At 44.4% G+C, this 19,408-nt stretch overlaps 1 protein-coding gene across 1 annotated transcript in view; it reads right to left on the bottom strand.

The window, feature by feature from the left end:
• Window positions 1–19,408, bottom strand: part of utp20 (UTP20 small subunit processome component) — a 122,387-nt gene that overhangs the window by 2,533 nt on the left and 100,446 nt on the right. The window contains exons 51-60 of the mRNA XM_083654361.1: window positions 12,333–12,443; window positions 12,047–12,196; window positions 11,430–11,612; window positions 10,895–11,026; window positions 9,153–9,285; window positions 5,932–6,116; window positions 5,284–5,355; window positions 4,864–5,160; window positions 2,794–2,920; window positions 1,736–1,881 (exon numbers count right to left, since the gene is read on the bottom strand). Of these exons, the coding sequence (XP_083510487.1) occupies window positions 1,736–1,881; window positions 2,794–2,920; window positions 4,864–5,160; window positions 5,284–5,355; window positions 5,932–6,116; window positions 9,153–9,285; window positions 10,895–11,026; window positions 11,430–11,612; window positions 12,047–12,196; window positions 12,333–12,443 (1,536 nt within the window). The remainder of the gene's footprint in view (window positions 1–1,735; window positions 1,882–2,793; window positions 2,921–4,863; window positions 5,161–5,283; window positions 5,356–5,931; window positions 6,117–9,152; window positions 9,286–10,894; window positions 11,027–11,429; window positions 11,613–12,046; window positions 12,197–12,332; window positions 12,444–19,408) is intronic.

Genomic DNA, 19,408 nt, shown 5'->3' with positions numbered 1-19,408 from the left:
CAGCCAAATCCAATATGGCCACCACCGGAAAAAGGTTTTAGCTCACTTTTAAACTAGATAAGCTAGAAATGCAAACTTGGTGTCTATATATTTTTTAACCATTAGAGACGCATTGGAATGCTTATCTCTTTATGATTGTGTGTGTTATATATGAAGATACAAAGATTTGATACAGAGCTTGGATATTTTTTGGTATTTCTCTAGACTGTAAAGCCACACATACTGTACATCTTTAATATATCTTTTCTATGATATGATACGCTATTTAGACATGACACTGATTTGCAACATTGCCATTGCTTATATTCTTTTTTCTCCTATCTCTGTGGTTCATACCGAGTGCAAGTTCATCCACCGTAATTTATCCATTGTAATTTCTTTAATTGATTCATTGAATGATTGAATGTATTTTTGGCACAAATGTATTTATGTCACTTCCGCCTCATGCAACACAACGCTGAGGAAGGCTTCTGGCTGAAACGCATTGTGGTCTGACCCAGACTTATATAAGAAAACTGAAAGGACATTGAGAGCAACGGCGTAGCTACGGGTGTGCCTGGGTGTGCCAGTGCCACCCACACAGGCAGCTGGCACACCCAAAAAAAGGAAGGGGAAAAATATTTTTGTTTTGTTTGTTTGTCTGCAAAACACATCAGCTGTCATGCGTAAGTGTCCGACTGTCCGCTATGCCTCTGTGCCCCAGAGCATCATGGGAAACTAGCTAAGTTGTCTAGTAAAGTAAACAAATGCAGCCGCAGCGCCAAATCAAGAAGACATGAAACAGAGCTTGCTTTTAAGCTTTTTCGACAAAGGCAAGAAACGTCGCATTGACGAGGAAAAAGATGACTCTTTGCCCTTCCCCTCAACAAGTGCGGCTTGTAGTGCACCCGTTCCCGCACCTGTATTGGTGGTGGAGGGACAGACGATGATGAAGATGATGCAGCCGAAACAATGACGTTAACAGTGGGGGACACAGCCAAAAACACACCGGTGGTTTGTGCAGCAGCAGAGGCAGAGGACACTAACGCTACAGATCTCTCTGCAGTAGACGAACCTGCATGCCAACCAAACTTGCGTTCTTTCCCGACTAGAACACTCTTTGGAAAAAGTAGGTGAGACTTTTTTGAGATAATAAAGTGGTTTTACATGTTGTCAAAAGATACAATTTAATTGACTGCTTCTATCTGCTAATGATGAGTGCGAAAAGGAGCAAACATTGATGGTTATGGTCATATGGTCCTACTTAATATTCCTCTAAATCCTTCTATAACGAGTTTTAAGGCTGGAACCAAGGCAACCTGTGACCTACTGAATCCTGAGTGACCTGAGCGCATGTCTCGGAGGAAGCATGATGCTAGTCTCGGCTCTCCCCAGATCGACAGAGGGTGGAGCAGCGACCAGGGCAGCAAGGGGGGGGGGGGGATTTGCCACATATTATATATACTGTATATATATGGTAAATGGTAAATGGCCTGCATTTATATAGCGCTTTTATCCAAAGCGCTTTACAATCAGTAGGTACATTCACCCATTCACACACCGATCACGGCAGGCTACCACGCAGGGTGCTGGCACACCAACGGGAGCAATTTGGGGTTCAGTGTCTTGCCCAAGGACACTTCGACATGCAGACTGGAGGAGCCGGGAATCGAACCACCGACCTCGTTTATCCAAAGGGATTAGTGGACGACCCGCTCTAGTGTGTGTGTGTGTGTGTGTGTGTGTGTGTCCATACCTGCATGGCCCTGTGTCGTTTCCGTGCGGCTCGTCTCAGTGAAAACTCCTTCTGCACGGCGGAGAAGGCCAGTGAGAATCTCTCCAGGCCCACCTGCCTCTTCATCAGCTCGATCAGCTCCTGCGCCAGGTTCTTCAACGTGGGATCTGCACAGATGAGGGCACAGGGCAGCGCCCGCGGAATTAAAGTAATACTAAAAAACGTTTTTGCTGTTTAGCCTGCGTAAAGAGTGAAGGAGTGGATGACTGTAAATACAGTACTAGCTGCCCTGCGGATCCATTACCACCAGGTATTCAGGCTTTATTCCACCAAAACAGGCAAAATTGTTGCTCACCTATTTAGACACTGGACAAAAATTTGAATATTGCCAGAATCTATGTTTGCAGGTACATTACAAGCATGCATTATTTTGTTATTTTTATTTGATTTTTTACTACAATTGGTGCATGGTGGTGACTGCAGGGTCTGAGACAGACCATTGACCAATAATGAAGATTAATCATTCAGAACCGCAATAAACAGCTGTACATGTCAAAGAAAACTGAATTGATGTTTTGACTGGTAACTGAATTGTAACTACAGTCACATAATTAACTAAACCCAAATGGTACCATGCTTCCAAGTTGGTGTTTCTGCACTGGTGATGCTAACTTTCCTAAAGTGGGTGAAATATTATGTACGTCTATCTAACTCCTAAAGTTTGAAGATGTATTTCCTAGGAAGGTGTTTTACAAATCTGTATTTCTTTTGTTCCCCATATGATGTGCATGTGACAGGTGCGGAGTAGGACACTAGGGCAGTGAAGCTGGAATTATACCTCCCACATGGACTGTCGCACGGAAATGAGAGACACGGAATCCTGACAAGGAAAGCTTTGGAGCTTTTATACTTTGTGCCGGTTTCTGCGTGGGAGTTTTGAAATTGTGGGGTGTGTACAGCCAGGCGAAAACCGTCCGCACAGGAGCCTGGCGGAGGGGCGTGTCTGCTGATTTGATGTCACTTTTCCGCACGGACACTCGCGGTCCTCGCCGATGCGGGAAGTATAATTCCAGCTTTACCTTGGTCGGCGTAGGTGCTGTCCAGTTCCCTGTACAGCGGGGAGATGATGGTGGTTAGATACGGGCCGAGTCGCTCCTTCCCCAGGTCCATGGCTATCGCCCCCAGGAACTTAAACACACATGTTCTCTACAGGAGAGAGGGGAGGAGACACATGTAAATATCTAATGCATGAGCAAATTAAACACACATGTTCTCTACAGGAGAGAGGGGAGGAGACACATGTAAATATCTAATGCATGAGCAAATTAAACACACATGTTCTCTACAGGAGAGAGGGGAGGAGACATGTAAATATCTAATGCATGAGCAAATTAAACACACATGTTCTCTACAGGAGAGAGGGGAGGAGACATGTAAATATCTAATGCATGAGCAAATTAAACACATGTTCTCTACAGGAGAGAGGGGAGGAGACACATGTAAATATCTAATGCATGAGCAAATTAAACACATGTTCTCTACAGGAGAGAGGGGAGGAGACATGTAAATATCTAATGCATATGCAAATTAAACGGCCTTGTTACTCTAAAGCCGTTTTCCCACATGCGCTTTGTACCGCTAAATGACCGCAACGTGGTCTAATGCCTGCATGTGGGAAAGTTGTTTTCCGGTATAAGCGCGACCCCGTCATCGCAGAGATTTCACCAGTTTCGAGCCAGTCAGAAGAGCGGTATGTTCTTAAGGGCACACAAGTGGGAAACGGATCCAGTCATTTTCTGCAACAGCGGTCCTTTCTCTCATGGGCGAGGTGTAGCCTACACACGTTGCTTAATGTTCCAGCGGGCATAATCTAATCATTCGCGCACATTAAAGCAAACTGGCGAAATTATCTTGTGATAATAACAGCGGTATATCAGCTTCATGTGTGGGCATGCTGATTTTCCCCTCTCTCCTCTGCTGCCTGCTCGCTCTCTGGCCACAGTCCGTCCTCCTCCTTCAGTCAGCCCGACAGGGACACAGACGAAGCAAAAGCACGAAGCGAAATGTGGAAGTATTTTGCTTACGTTGCCGACAGTGAAGGCAAGCCTGGACACATCAAACGAAGCCAGTCTGTAAAAAGTGCTTCAACGCGACGCAGGTGAACGGATAAACAAGCAAACTTATTTCACCATTCAGAGTTTTGCCGACACCTCACTCCCCACCCCCTCTGCAGTGCCGCCCCGCCCCCCAACATACAGGCAATTTTGCTGCTAGATTTTCACATGCGAATGGAGAGGTGTGAAGGGAAATGTCCGATATTGACTTACAGGTAATTTTCCGGTACGCATGTGGGAAAACAGCTTCTCACTAGATAGGCTGAGCTGTAATCACTTGACAGCTGTTTGGAATTTTGGAATTTAAATACCTGTGTGTTCTTTCATGACTTTTAGTACAGCGAGTTTCTGGACAAACCAGCATGGTAATATTTTCAAAATCAACAAAGGAAACAGTTGTTATAATTATAAATTATTTATCCTCTTGATCAGTGGTTCTCAAACTTTTATATGTCAAGGACCCCTAAACTGACACAAATTAGATCACGGATCCCCCATTTGATAAGATTTTGTCCCAGGGTCCCCATCTGATAAGATTTTTTTGCTTTTTGACGTTTTATTACAGAAAGTATATGAAACCCATGACCAATATAGTTATACATACATCATACATAGTCAGTCATTGTGTTACTTATGGACGGTATTATAGTGAAATGTTTTACTGGGACCTCCGGGGAGGCCCTGGAACCTGAAAGTTACTGAAAGTAACTTGCCCAACACTGGCTGCTACATGTATTAGTTTGCTAATGCTAACATTAGATGTTAACTAGCGATGTCATTCATGCCAGCAGCTAACGCTAGCCAGAACTCTTGTCAGCTGCAGCTGTAGCTTTGTCTCCCGTGTACAAAACCATTGTCTGACACATTTTAATTCTATCTGACTCTTGTCATGCCAGCCAGCTAACCGGCTAAGACACAGACAGCACTGGGGTGCACCCCCAGTAAATTTGTGAGCGTAAGAAATGATAGTTAAGAGTGAGTGTGTGTGTGTGTGTGTGTGTGTGTGTGTGTGTGTGTGTGCGCGCGCACGTGTACCTTCAGTGGTATTTTGGGAGTATTTGCCGCCTCTCTCTTGGCCATCAGCGACAGCTTCTTTATCATCCACAGGAGGGAAGGAGGCCGGTCGTCCTTATCCTCCTCTTCCTCTTCCTCTTGTTGCTCCTCCCTCTCCTCTTCATCTGCCTCTTCCTCCCCTTTATCTCCATCCCCGTTCTCCTTCTGCCCCTGCCCCTCCCCCTCCCCCCCCCGCTCAACTTCCTGGGGGAAAGTGATGTCAGACTCGGGTGAAACGAGGTAGATCACCTTGGCAACGAACAGCAGGTTCTTGATCACCTGGGGAAGGGAGGGGGTTGAGGGTGTCAAAGCTGTCAATCAAGTCTCATTTGATGATGCCATAGCCAATCTATGAAATAAATCTATTTGATCTTAACTTGATGTTTTGACAAGTTTGTGTACCTGCTCTCCTGATGCTGTGTCCAGGAACTTGGACTGGAGCTGATGACAGAAAGACAACACCAGCTCTCTCATCTGGAGGAAGGAAGCATGGAAGGAAGGGAGAAAGGAAGGGAAGGCAAAATAAAGCAGATAAAGGGAGAGAAACAAGATGATATAAAATGAGAAGAAATAAAAAATCTGATGCCTCTGGAGAAACTGGGTCGAAGCAGTAGCTTGAAAGAAGGCTGAGAAGAGGGCGTCCGGGTAGTGTAGCGGTAGATTCCCTGCCTACCAACACAAGGGGTGCAGGTCCTGCTGGTGAAGCTCCCCGCTGTCATGTGAAAAGAAGCGGCTGGCATCTGCGCATGTGTCAGAGGAAGCATGGTGCTAGTCTCTGGCTTCCCCCAGATTGGCAGAGGGTGGAGCAGCGACTGGGGCAGCAGGGGGGAAAATTGGCAAAGTACAAATGGGAAGAAAATGGGGGGAAATCAAAAAAAAAAAAAAAAAAAAAAAAAAGAAGGCGGCGGCTGAGATGTAACTGGGGTCTAACTCGCTGTGTTTTGTAGTGCTGCATGGCGTTTTGACTCAGTGGATAATGACTGAAGTGAATTTTCATTTTGAGGTGAACTATTCCTTTGTTTGGCTACAGATGACAGTCCCTGGCCTCACCTTCTTGTCCAGGTTGCTGGTGATGAAGGCCGTGGCCACCGGCCGAGGTGAAGCGTCGTCTCCCTCTCCTCTCCACACGGCGATCAGCTGCTCCGGCTGGTGGCCCGCAAACAGCTGGCCAAAGAGCTGGGAGGCTGTTAGCCACACCCAGCAGTGTGGGTAGCGCAGGTGGGCTTCAATGTGACCTGCAAGCGTAACAGTAAATATGGGGGGGGGGGAGTGAGTGAGCATGAGTGTGAGGGAGAAGAGAGTGTGTGTGGGTGTAATACCTTTTTACCTCAAAGTTACCGCTTGCTTTAAACGCAGGTAAACAGCGCATGTTAAACGCTAAAAATAGGCCATTGACACTTCAGACTCAAAATCAGAATCAGATTTATTGGCCAAGTAGGTAGAGATACAAGGAATTTGAATCTGGTATATGTTGCTCTCAATGTACTTACACAGGGGTGGAAAAAAATCGATGCATACAAGCTCCCACAATATCGCTGTTAGGAAGGGCCGCAAATAAGCCACCGTTACCTTTTTACACAGAAAGCGATTTCTAAGTGCTTTGAGACAGCAAGACGGCTTTCCATAAGGAAAGGAGGCATGACATTATATCGTTGCCATGGAGATGTTAAAGTCGAACTGAACCCGTAGTGGCGCGTGGGTCAGAGTCGGAGTTGTCTGAGATGACAGGTTGAGAGGCGAGTCATAGTAGCATGTCGATGATTTGATTTGACAATTCTGGGGACTGGCTTTGGCATTGGCCAATCCTGGCGTGTCCCACCCCCAAATCGAGTGGGATTCAGCGTGTTGTCATGCTACGCGAGTGGGATCCGCTGAGTACCAGGCAGCCAGCTACTTCTGTGTGGAACGAGCGGACAATCCGATGCATGGGTGCTGTCCGCCGGCCTGGAATCTCCAAGGGGCGACCCCTGACAACCAGGCTCTCAGGCACGCGCCATTATCGCTATTGCGGTAAATACAATATTCCTGGAATGCCAGTTTTAACGAGCCAGTTACATTTCTTTGCATTCTCAGACATTACCGTTTGATTTATTTAGTATGTTCCATACAATTGGCCAAGTTAGTAGTTAGTTTATGGGCTAGAAATTCTGTCAGATGACAGGCACTCCTTCATTTGGAAGAGAAAATTATCCTGAAATGAAGATTTGATTGACAGCTGCCATGTCGTGATATGATTGGTTGAAATGGGGTAGAAATTTGATAGTACTAGGTGATGTCAGCAAACTGTAGATTACTGTTATGAATGAAATCTTGAAAAACAAACTTTTGATGTGAAAAAGTGTGAAAAACTAAAGAAATTCGATTTTTGTGATTTTTTTGGCATACATTATTAAATAGGTGGACTGCATACCCAGGTATTTGAACTAAAATAAAAGAAAAGTCATTTTTGGGTTCAGCTCGACTTAACAGCTGTACCTACCTGCCTCCAAGGGGAATACAAATATAGTAGTAGGCGATGAGTAGTGTAACATTGAGGAAGGTTTTGAGGAGAGACTGACAACAGAGGAAATATCATCACCTGTCGCCCACGATTGGGATTGAGATTCATCAGATGCGCACGCACACACAAAATGCTGCGGAGGTTTTGGGAGAAAAGAGCAAGAGGTCTGTGCCGGCCTTAGGCCGTATTTGTATTGTATTCCCTTATGTTTCTTGTTAATTCCCTGTATGCATGTGGTTTAGATGTGTGCTGAGTGAGAGCTCTTGTTGTGAGTGGATCTTTGTTCTACAGGTGATGGCAATCGGCAATGATTGGCCGGTGGTGGCTGTGGATTGGTCGACCCCGCAGCACACTGCCTTTAAAACTCCCTGGATTCTGCAAGATGGCGGGGAGGCCCAGCAGTAACTGAGTGGTGTTGTTGCTGGTCTTCCGCCTCACTCCTCCAACCAGTGTGCTCTGGCACTTTGTAAATGGCTTAGTCCCTAGCCAAATAGCTTATCTGAAGCTGTAGGGGTGAATGGGCCTTTTAATTTCAGTTTTCTCCTGGTTTTGGTTTAGTTGAGGGAGGTAGGTTTATTATTGTCTTTCCTTTCATTTGTTTTGTCCTTAGTTAGTTTGTGGGTGGTATTTAGTGTGGGTTTTGGCTAATGTTCACCCTGAGCCATTGCTTCAATCAGTTTTACCAACTTTGCACTGTTAATGTAACCCATGTTTGGTGCCTCGCAATAAAATTGTGCAGTTTGTTACATTTTACATCTGGTTTCTGTGTGCATTTTATGTTGCAGCCTGACCTTAGACCGGGTCGTAACAGGAGAGACTGACAACAGAGGAAATATCATCACCTGTCGCCCACGATTGGGATTGAGATTGATCAGATGCGCACGCACACACAAAATGCTGCGGAGGTTTTGGGAGAAAAGAGCAAGAGGTCTTCTGACAAGTTGTTATGCTTATGTCCATTAATTCAATAAATGTCAATGTCATTTGAGCATACTGTAAATAATATAGTCTACTAGATACTAGATATAGCCTACTAGTGTATGGCCTAGCCTACTACTATTCATCTAAAACAGGGTTTCCCAAACTTCAGAATGCCATAGCCCGCTTTGAAATCTGAAAATCCGCACTGCGTGTTAAAATCTGCTCTGCGTTGAGCAGCATTAATGATTGAAAACTATCGAGTTACTCTTTACCGTTACAATGGCCAGTTGTAATTGTGCAATTTTATATTTTTTATAACATTTTCACAACGGGAGACGGACTGGCTGTCAGCGTGAGTACAGAGCTACTGCATCGCCAAATGACAGACATGACATGCGCATATAGACGCATTATAGAGCGATATCCATTTTATATTTTAGATGACATTACACATTTGATAGTGAATTTATAGATTCTAAAATATACAGGAATACTGTTTTTCGTAAGGGAACGCACAACAAGCAAACAAGAGACTGCAGCAATGTTAAACAGCGACCCCCCCTCCCTCTGATCCGAGGAGGTGAAGCTCATTCATAAAATGACAGCTGTCATTTTTCTGAATGAGTTTTCAGCCTCACCAGGGTAGCCTTATACACAGACGGGGGTGTTACTACCTCCACTCCCGGAACGAAAGGCGGATCAAAATGACCCCCCATTCCATATTTGTGACTTTTATACAGGAGGCGAGGCATAATGACGCCGCAACGATTGCAGCTTTCACAGGCTGTGTGTGTGTGAGAGAAAGAAACAGAGAGAGAGAGAGAGTGTGTGTGTGTGTGTGTCCCCTTACCCCAGATACTACAGAGTGTGTCATGAGGCTTGCTGAGCTCCAGCAGGCTGCAGTGTTTGGTCAGTTTGGTGATGAGAGTCAGGTAACTGAACAGCAACCTGTCTGCTCCCTTCTCATCCTGCTCCTCCTCTATCTGAGAGAGAGAAATTCACAGTTACCTTACAAAGCTTTTCCATGTGTTTTTTCTTACTTCTACCACCAATAAGGTCCCATGATGTCAAAATCGGCAGTTCGCTAAAACAGACCTGGGTCAAATAGTATTAAAACAAAATTTGCAGCGTTCATTTTGCCTGCTTAAAGGGCCAGGAGGGCTATAGAAGAAGGGCTATACCTAACACCAAGCCAAATTCATCCAATCAGAGAATGTCGTGTGAGAGTTACCAAAATACTGTTCTGTGAATTCTAACGTGGCTACATAAAAGCAGATTTGTAGTAAAAGGCAAACCCCTCCCACCTGGCACTTCAGGTTGAGTAAAACAAACTTTGAGAAGTATTTCAGATAATTGTTTAACGCAGGCCTGATCTTGGCAAGCAGCAAGGTAATTTGTTTGTTTAATGTTTATTTGTATACTGACAGATACATAAACATAGAGCATTTGCAGGAAACATATGTAATATATCACAACATTTCTAGCCTAAGCTCATTTGCAATGTTTGTCCCTAGATGTTATAGGGTAAATATTAAAAACAGATATACAATAAAATATACAGTAAACAGTAAACAACAAGGATGGAGCGCACACACAAAAGATAATCAACATAAAATGGCGAGTTTACCCACACTCACCCACACCTGCTCTCACACTAGACCTCCACACTCAGGTACCCACAGACCGACACAGCCCCCCCCCCACCCCCACATACTGAGATACCTGGTCAATTGATTGGCCATTGAGTTTTAAGTTTAGCTTAACTTTCCCTACAATCACATTATTAGGGCATACCTCCGCCAACCTTTCTACAAAGTTTTGCGGTGTTACATGAAACCGTTGGGAAGTTAAAGTCGTGCTGAAATGTTTAACGATTTTAGATCACATCCCTGGTCATAGAGTGCACCACAATGTAGGGCCACAAAATCCACAAAAATCCAATGTCTTTGGTTTTTCACATCAAAATTCATAACTCATTCATTCCCAGCTAGTGATGTCACACTTTAAGGCACTTGTAATGTCACCGATGGCATTGTGATGTCATCTTGCGGTGATGATGTCATCAGATAAATGTCATCCAGAAGCGTCCAGGAGCCTAGCCGGACCCAGAGGCCCAGAAACTGCTCCGGGAGCCGGCCGGCCGGCACCTGGTGTTGATGCCAATTGCGAAGCCTCCAAAACATGCATTATTTGAGTAAGTTGTAGTTTTGTTAGTTATTATTGTTTCCCCTGTGCATTGATGAGTATTTTGATTTGACTTAGATTTGACTTTATTGTTGAACTAAAACCTTTGTCATTATTTGTTTCCGTTCTAGAGACAAATCATCTGTTGATACATTGCCATCTGTTATATCATCTTTTCACCATCACCTTCAACCACGAGGGATTCGAATATACAGTAAATAAACACACTTAAAATGTTCCTCTGAGTCCTCCTCACTCTGAGGAGGTGTCCCACTTGCTGAGGCTAGAGGAGTAACCCACAGTTACTGTCCATTTTGTTCACCGTTCATAACTTCTTGAGTTATCCTGCAGACAAATAGGGGTGGAAACATGACTGGTGGAGGTCATGAAAACAACAAACTGACTCACGTCTTCATAGTTGTCGGGGTGGATCTCTTTTTCTATGAGAGGCAGCAGGTCTTCCACACGCCGGGCAAAGTTCTCCCCCTCCACCTCCACAAACAGGCCACAGACCTGAGCCCCGAGACGCCGCAGGTTGGCCTGGAAAGGAGGTGGAAAGGAAAGGTCCCAGGTTAAAATCACATCTTATTCAAAATAGGTAAACATGCCAATACCATGCGATGTACGATATAGGGCTTTTGAACTGTGGGTTTTTAAGTTGTTGAATTTGATGTCTGTAAGTTTTGTTTGTTCTACGTCGTTTGTAGGTTTAGAATAAAACCACAATAAAAACCACAATATCAAGACAATAAAAGATAACACAATACAATACAATACGTACAAAAAAAACACACATCATCATTTGATACGACCAGATAAGGAGTCAATAACTCCATACGATACTTGAAATCGTTCACCAGTGCTAATTTCCTTTACAGCCAATAAAGGTAATTGATTTGAATACAATTAATAATGGGAAAACTTGCTTCCCGTGTGTGTCCACCTTTTCTGCACTTAGCCAGGTATTGACGAGGGAGAACAGGGTGTTCTGGTGGTTCAGGTCCAGCTGGCCCAGCAGGGCCTTGATGGCCATGGAAGCCATTTTCTTGCAGCGTGCCGAGTCATCATTGACCACGGTGAGGGCGAGGGGGGCAAAGAACAGGCCACCATGCTGCGACAACAGGTTCTGCATGGGGAAAGACACAACGGGTTCTGCATGGGGAAAGACACAGGATTCTGCATTTCTCCTACGTCCATTCACTGCTACTGTAAAACCTACCATGACTGGAAAATTTGCTGTCAAATGTCAATATTAATACCAGTATTGATGTGTTACATAACTGGACAGTCATGTAATTCAGGTTTCAGCTCAAAAAACATGTTTTAGTATCACTAACCGAATCGATATTGAATCGAATAGAATCGTGATAAATTGATTCAGAACCTTGTGAATCAGAATCAAATCTATTCATGAAATTTGAACCGATACCCTACCTTTCACTAAAGTCTGAGGCGTGTGTGTGTGCGTGTGTGTGTGTGTGTGTGTGTGTGTGTGTGTGTGTGTGTGTGTGTGTGCGTGCATGCGTGCGTGTGTGCGTGCGTGCATGTGGATGTTTTCACCTTAGGAAAGGTCTGGAAGATGTAGGCTAGAATCTCCAGGACGGACTCCCTCCCGGTATCATGTTCGTAGGTCAGCTGGGCCACGACGAAGTCCAGGTGCTCTCTCAGCTTCTTCCCCAGTGGGTAATCCAACAGGTACTTTGTGTAGATCTGCTCAACAGCAAACACAAAGACACATTCACCTTAACTGTTTTTTAGGTCGCTGCTTTTTTAGGCTATGGCGAGGTCAGGGATAACGGCCCAGAGAGAGAGGGGGGATGTGTGACAAGGTTGTGTGGGTGTGTACCTGTCGACAGTGGATTCTGATCATAGCGTTGCTGCCGGTGACGCACAGCTTGGCCACTTTCTTCATCACTTCCTCCATCTCTGGAACAACCAGCTTCCTGGACAGGATTGCCTGGGCACACACACACACACGCACACACACACACACACACACACACACGCACACACACACACACGTCAGCATGTTAGGTTTTTCATTATTCAGATGGTTAACCTACAGAATGTTTGTTGATTGTTATGTCAGTGAATTTCACTGATAATGAAATATTGATAGTCAGAAATTCAACCAACAGTCGACATTAAAAAGACTTTCTCTGTTGCCCTGAGAGAATTAGTAATGAAGCAATAATGGTATTATCATCATCATCATCATCATCATCATCTTCAACCACTTATTTGGGATCAGGTCGCGGAGGTAGCAGTTCCAGCAAGGGACCCCTTTCCTTTCCCTGGCCACATTAGCCAGCTCTGACTGGGGGATCCCACATATGATCTCTCCACCTAACCCTCAGTCTGCCCCAGGGTTAATCCATAGTTACGTGAAACATCATTTTGGGAGTAAATCCCACACCGAGGTACTTCCTTGTTTGCCTGTAAAGAGCGCTTCCGCTGTACACAGTGCATGCGCTGTATGTTGCGTATGCCTGGCGGCCATGTTTACAAAGTAATTCCGGCTATCTATTTACCTTAAAAAAAGATAATTTCTCTGCATTTGATTAATATTTCATCGCGTGGTGAGTACCCGAAGCACAACATGTATTTTGGCGCTATTAGATCTGTGTTTTTGGTTATTTTGAACGGGTGTACCATTGGCATCCATTATATGGCAATACTTACGAACTTAACGACTGTAGGTCACTGTATACTGCTCGGACAGTGATGGTAAAGGCATGGTGTACCTTGGTTATGTGGGGGGGGATATGGCAAATGAGCTAAACTCCAGAAAAAGTGGTGTATCCCTTTAAGCTGTTGGCACAGAAATTTAAAAGAAACTTTGAAAAGATACAGAAATATTTAAACTTTTTTTTTCTTTCAGTGTAACTGTTTGAAAACTGCCGTGTTTAATATTGTTTGGCCTGTGACTCTTTACATACTTTTTCTGTATGAGGTCCACACAGGGTTTCCTCTACATGCATTTAGTAGCGGCGGCCCACCGCTGCTTCAAAATAAGAGAACATATTTTCGGGAGGACCTGGCCAAGAAAAGCAGCATGAAGTTACAGATGCTACAAACATGACATTATATAACATCACTTTATAGAGAAATAAATGGTGCAAAGCACAAACTGTTATAGAAAAGTAAATGTGTGCAATTCTCTGGGCCGGCGGCGTCGTACACACACTTAACCAAAGCCCCCCCCCCACCCCCCCGGACCCTCAGCCGCCACTGCTGAAAAAAATCCTGGAGGAAACACTGGGTCCACCAAAAACGTTTGGCCACTCCTGCAGTACAAAGTCAAAACTACAGTGTGAGTAACTAACAAACATACAAACAGACAGGGGACAAAACCGAAAAAAGAATTACAGCCACAAAGGCTAAACAAAGGGCAGTCTGAACAGAAGAGTATTTTATCTGCTTTTGGAAAGTGTCAGAGTCAGATCTCCAAGTCCAACGTGCCACAAAAATTAATGACAAACAGACAAACACCACGTATTGTGGACCTGTCCATCGTCTACCTTGAGCAGGCCGAAGGCGGTGGCCTGGCGAGACTGGTCATAGATGTCCTCCTCGGCATATCCCAGCAGCACCTGCAGCTGCGTCTCCGAGACCCTGTTGTTCTTCACGTTCTTCACCAGGATGGTAATGGACTGAGGGATGGAGAGAGACAGAGAGAAAGAAAAAGAGAGACAGCGAGGAGGGAGGGAAGCAGAAAGACACGTTTTTCACGTTAGAAATGACTTGCTGAAAACATGTGAAAAGACTTTGAACCTTGTAGTACTGAATTGTGGAGTTAGACAGTTGAACTGTTTTTGACCATTCTCGTGATCAGGGTTTTTTGGGGCGGATCCATGCAGTCTACAGGTGGGCTTAACTGTCCATCATAGATTATATTCTTGTGCCGGCATTTGGCAACTCATCTGTGCTGCAGCCTATGCCCGTACGTTTCTAGCTGTTTCATCAACATTGCCTTTTGGCAACCACCGTTCACGTGCTGGAAGAACGCACCACAACCACAGCTGATTGGCTGCCACAGCTGATCTGAGTGTGCAGCCGGAGACCCGGAGAGGAGCACTCCCCTGTGCATGCTGGCCCAGGGAAGCAACCGAGAGATGAGGAGGGGGCAACACCATGCCTTGCAGGGAAGTCAGCAAGCTACTGAAATGCGTGAGTGAGTGAGTACGTGCGTACGTACGTATATGCGTTTGCGGTGTTACCTTGAAGCAGTTCTGGACCAGATGGAAGTTCTCCCCACGGGCGGCGCCGGCCTTGGAGTAGTCCTTCAGCAGGACGAAGAGCTGCTTGGTCAGCTGGCCGGCGTTCTGCTCCACCGCTGGCAGAGGGAACTTCACCAGCCAGGTGAATGCCACCAGAGCCTCTGTTATCACCTAGGAGAGATGAGAGGCAGAGAGAGACAGACAGACACACAGACACACACAGATAGAGAGGGAGAGAGGCAGAGGTTACAGGTAGGAACAGGGAACAAGGTCAAGGAGGGACGGGTCTCAATTCGCCTTTTTCACTTGCCACCCAATTCACGCATTTGTGTCTAAGAGGCAGGAAGTAACACATTGCAAGCAAAACATTAACTTCCAATCCATTTAGGTGTTCCAGTGTCTGGGCCCTCGTTAAGGTTTTGCTTGCACCTGTGTTACTTCCTGCCTTTTAAACACAAAATGGGTTTGTGGCCAGCTGTTCTCTGCCAGCCCAGTTGTTTTCCAAGCTAGAGAAACCTGGGACTTTACAAAAGTTTTGTTGTGAGAAACTCTGTCAGAATTCTAAACCAAGTCAGGAGTGTTTTAAGTCTACCAGATGTTTCTGTCCACACACCAATTTGTCTTGGTCACCCTCTTTCACCTTCGTGGTCAGGGAAAGCCTTCCATGCCTGGAGTGAGGAAGGGACTGGTTTCCATCAAAGACCTATACATACATGGTCATTTTGCATCCTTTGATCAACTAAAGAGGTTTGAGTTGCCCGGCACGCACTGGATCAGATACCTGCAATTCAGAAATCATGTTCGATCCAAGATTCATAACTTTGAGGCGCTCCCAAATGCATATGCCTTTTTCGATGTTTTGCTGAGCCCTCCTCACTCCAAGCACCTCATTTCTAGACTTGTACAACTGTTTGATAACTGCACCATTAGAGCTGTCGAAAATAATCGATTCAGAGATGCATCGCGATGCTTAATAGGACGATTCTGAATCGATTAACAAATATCAAAAATCGATTATTAAAAAAAAAAAAAAAAAAAAATTTTTTTTTTTTTTTATAATCAAATAAAATAGAATGTAAGTACATGCAGTTGTTTATTTTAATTATGGATCATAATACAATGCAATTCCAAATGCACTTTTATTTTAAAAGTAGCCACACAGTGAGAAAAAAGAAAGTGAGAAAAAATAAATCATGTATTGCGGAAAAAGTGATTCATTGATTTAAGATGCATCGCGATGCATCGAGATGCATCGGAGATGCATCGAGATGCATCGTATAATCGAATCGAATCGAATCGTAGACTTGCATAATCGAATCGTATCGAATCGTGAGATCAGTGAAGATGCACAGCTCTATGCACCATGGCCTCTACTGAGAGAATTAAAGAGGCGTGGCAGGGGGAACTTGGCGTTGATTTGTCTGACATTGTATGATGTAGGAGTCTGTCTGTGATACAACTCTGCTCAGTTAATAGTAGGCACCAGCTAATTCAATTCAAAGTCGCTCATCGTCTTCACTATTGACTGGGAATAATGAGTTAATGGCAATAATCTGATTGATGCGTTTACATGCACTTTAGTAAGTAGCATGAACGTGCCTCAAAGTTTGTGAGTGTGGACCGTCATCAGTCTATCGAGTTGCCATGGTGTTAGATGTTTGCTGCTTCCGAGGACATTGTTCTCTATCCCGTTACTTAGTGGTGTGAAAGAATAAAATAAAATCAGACTAAATGCCAGATACTCTATGTTAAAGACGGAGATGGACAGAGCCTTCTGTCCGTACTCTGCGTTCTTAAGTGCGTATTTCTGTCCGTCCTCTGAAAGCTTACGGATATGCATGAAACGGAGCAGAACCACACACACACTCACACATTTGACTCTCTACTGTCCACTGGTGGATATATTGCTTAACATGATACCAACGTGAAAGAGGCATGGGGCAGTGACGATTACACCGTTTGAAACGGACGTATTTATTTTCGTATGAAAATGGAGTATAATTGGACCTTAAGGGTAAACATAACCCTCCCCAAAACGGGGGCAAAACGTTGCCGCGGTAATCTTATATCTCATGTGATAACGGCTTTTATCTGATTAAAGAAATTGCACTAAACTGTTATGAGCACTTAATCAGGGAATTCCCTTAGTAGGACTATACCTGGTTTATTAGTGTGTATGTAAACACACTCAATGGCAGCAACAACATTGAGGATGGAAATTAATGCTGCATTTTGGAATCTATCTGAACATGTTAGGCTGTAGTTACAGTATGAACAAACTGTAAAATATTGGAATCAATATAATAATTTGATATGAAATTCAGTATCTGAACATAAACACTAGGGCTGTGAATCTTCACTGGCCTCACGATTCGATTACGATTCATCAGTCAATGATCCGATTCGATTCCACGATGCATCTCAATACAGCTCAAAGTATTGCAGCTCCAAGTATCACATCCTCAATTTTCTATATTATTACTGCACATGGCTACTTTTTTATCAATTAATACAAGCAGTCAGATAAATATCAACTCAGTTTTTTACTTAGAAACTGCTTTAAAATCTGAATGTCAACATACATTTTAACAAACGATTATCTGTCAACAATCTGATTCTGCAACACCTCCGCATCGAGATGCATCGATTAAACGATTAATTTTGAAACCCCAACACACACCTTGACGTGCATGGAGTCGAGGCAGTCGAGCAGCAGCACCACAAAGGGGTCCAGCATCTCCAGAGCTGAGGCTTCAGATGATGTCACCTTGGCTTTCTTCAGACTCAGGTGGAGCAGCTAAGGAACACGAACGAACACACACACACACACACACACACACACACACACACACACACACACACACACACACACACACACACACACACACACACACACACACACACACACACACACACACACACTTTTGTTTGAGATTAACTTTTACAGGATTCTCAACAGTCTGATCCATAATATGTGTGGGGCATCTTAAGTTAATGGATATTCTCTATTATCTGTCTTAGCTTAGATCTGTCTTAGTTTAGATCTACTTTTGACTCACTCTTATGTTCTTTAGCTAGCTGACTAGCTGTCATGCAGGCAGCTAATGGGGATCCTTTTTAATAAACAAATAAACAAATGGAAAACCTAAATTATTCAAAAATCTTAAGTGGTGCAGCCGCTTCTATATGTGACATGTGTTAGTTTGTAGCACAAGGTGTCCGTTTGTAGCATGAAAGGATCGACCAATCAGGAGTAGCCTAATAAGCCTATGCATATGTAGAGGGGCGTTGGAGAAGGGGATCATAGATCCCACCTACCTACTACTATTCCCGAGCGCAAGAGTGACACGGCATTATGATAAGTCATTCTTCTCGCCTGCCCAGCAAGACGGGTTGTCTGGCGAGACACATCACTCATATTAATCATAGAACCGGGGTTATGGTCATAACATTGAGCTCTATTTCACAATATTTGCTCATTGTCTCACTATGGGATATGGTAGGTCCCGTATTGCCAAAGAAGCTTATCGAGCATCCACCAACCAGCAGGGGAGAGGTATTTTCTCAGATGACTGCTCCTAAACCTGCACCACTTGCTTCAACACCTGGGTGTGATTTTCTTTCCTGTTTACCTGCAGTGCATGTGTGTTACATGTGTATTAGTGTTAGATGTGTATTAGTGAACTATGAGAAACATTTCATATGTATTAGTTACTCCCCCCCCCCCCATATTTTAGGTGGAGGGTGGAGAGGAGGACTTCCATTCCAGAACGATTGTCCTGTGTCAGAGATTGTTGCACAGCTGTAGGGAAGTCCAGAGAAGGACTCCGAGCAGCCGAAGATGGCGAGTTCTGCCTTTGGCTGAAGGGTTATTTTGTAGGCCTTAGAGTACCAGTCAAATACTTTGGCCCAGAATCCCGTCAGTGAAGGGCAGAACCAGAAGGCAGGAGACAGAGTGCCCTCTGACACCTGACATATGTATTAGTTACTGACAAGAAACAAAGTTACACTGAAATAATACTGTTACGTTAAAATACTGTTATAGGAAGAACGCTCTTATTTCAAAGCTGCACTAGCGAAGTCACTTGGGTCTTTAAAGCCCCAATCAGTAACTTTTTCAACCTTAGTATAACAGATATTTAGTCATTGAAGATGGTCCAGTGTATTCTAATAGGGAGAGTGTCACCCCTATTAGTCCCACACCGCCCTCCAAAGGCCTCTCCTGGCACTAAGCATTTGTGTGCCAGCATCCCGGAGACAGCATGAGCGGCATCTTGCGCATGCGCTGTGTACAGCGGGAGCGTTGTGTTCATGAAAACAAGGAAGTCACTCGATGCGGATTTGCTACGAAAATGACATTTCACGTAACTATGGATTATTATTTCATCACGTGGTGAGTACCCGATGTCACAACATGTACATAGAGCTTTCTGGCGCTGTGTTTTGTTGACTTTGAATGGCGATATCGATACCGATACTATTGCACAGAGAGGGCGCAGTTTCTCCAATAGCAAAACTCTGAAAAGTTACTGATTAAGTCTTTAAATTAGTTGATGTTTCCACAAGTTGATGCCCATCTATCACAGCTAATACAGAGTCAATACAGAGGACTATAGCTTGGGAGAGTGTTTGTGGACGGAGAAGCTGCTCCTCCTCACCTTGAGGCCGGCGTCCACCAGGATGTGCATGTTGGTGCGGCTGC

This window comes from Poromitra crassiceps (assembly GCF_964638095.1).
Source record: "Poromitra crassiceps genome assembly, chromosome: 2".
Lineage (NCBI taxonomy): Eukaryota > Metazoa > Chordata > Actinopteri > Beryciformes > Melamphaidae > Poromitra > Poromitra crassiceps.
This window is presented reverse-complemented; position numbering and strand designations above follow the sequence as displayed.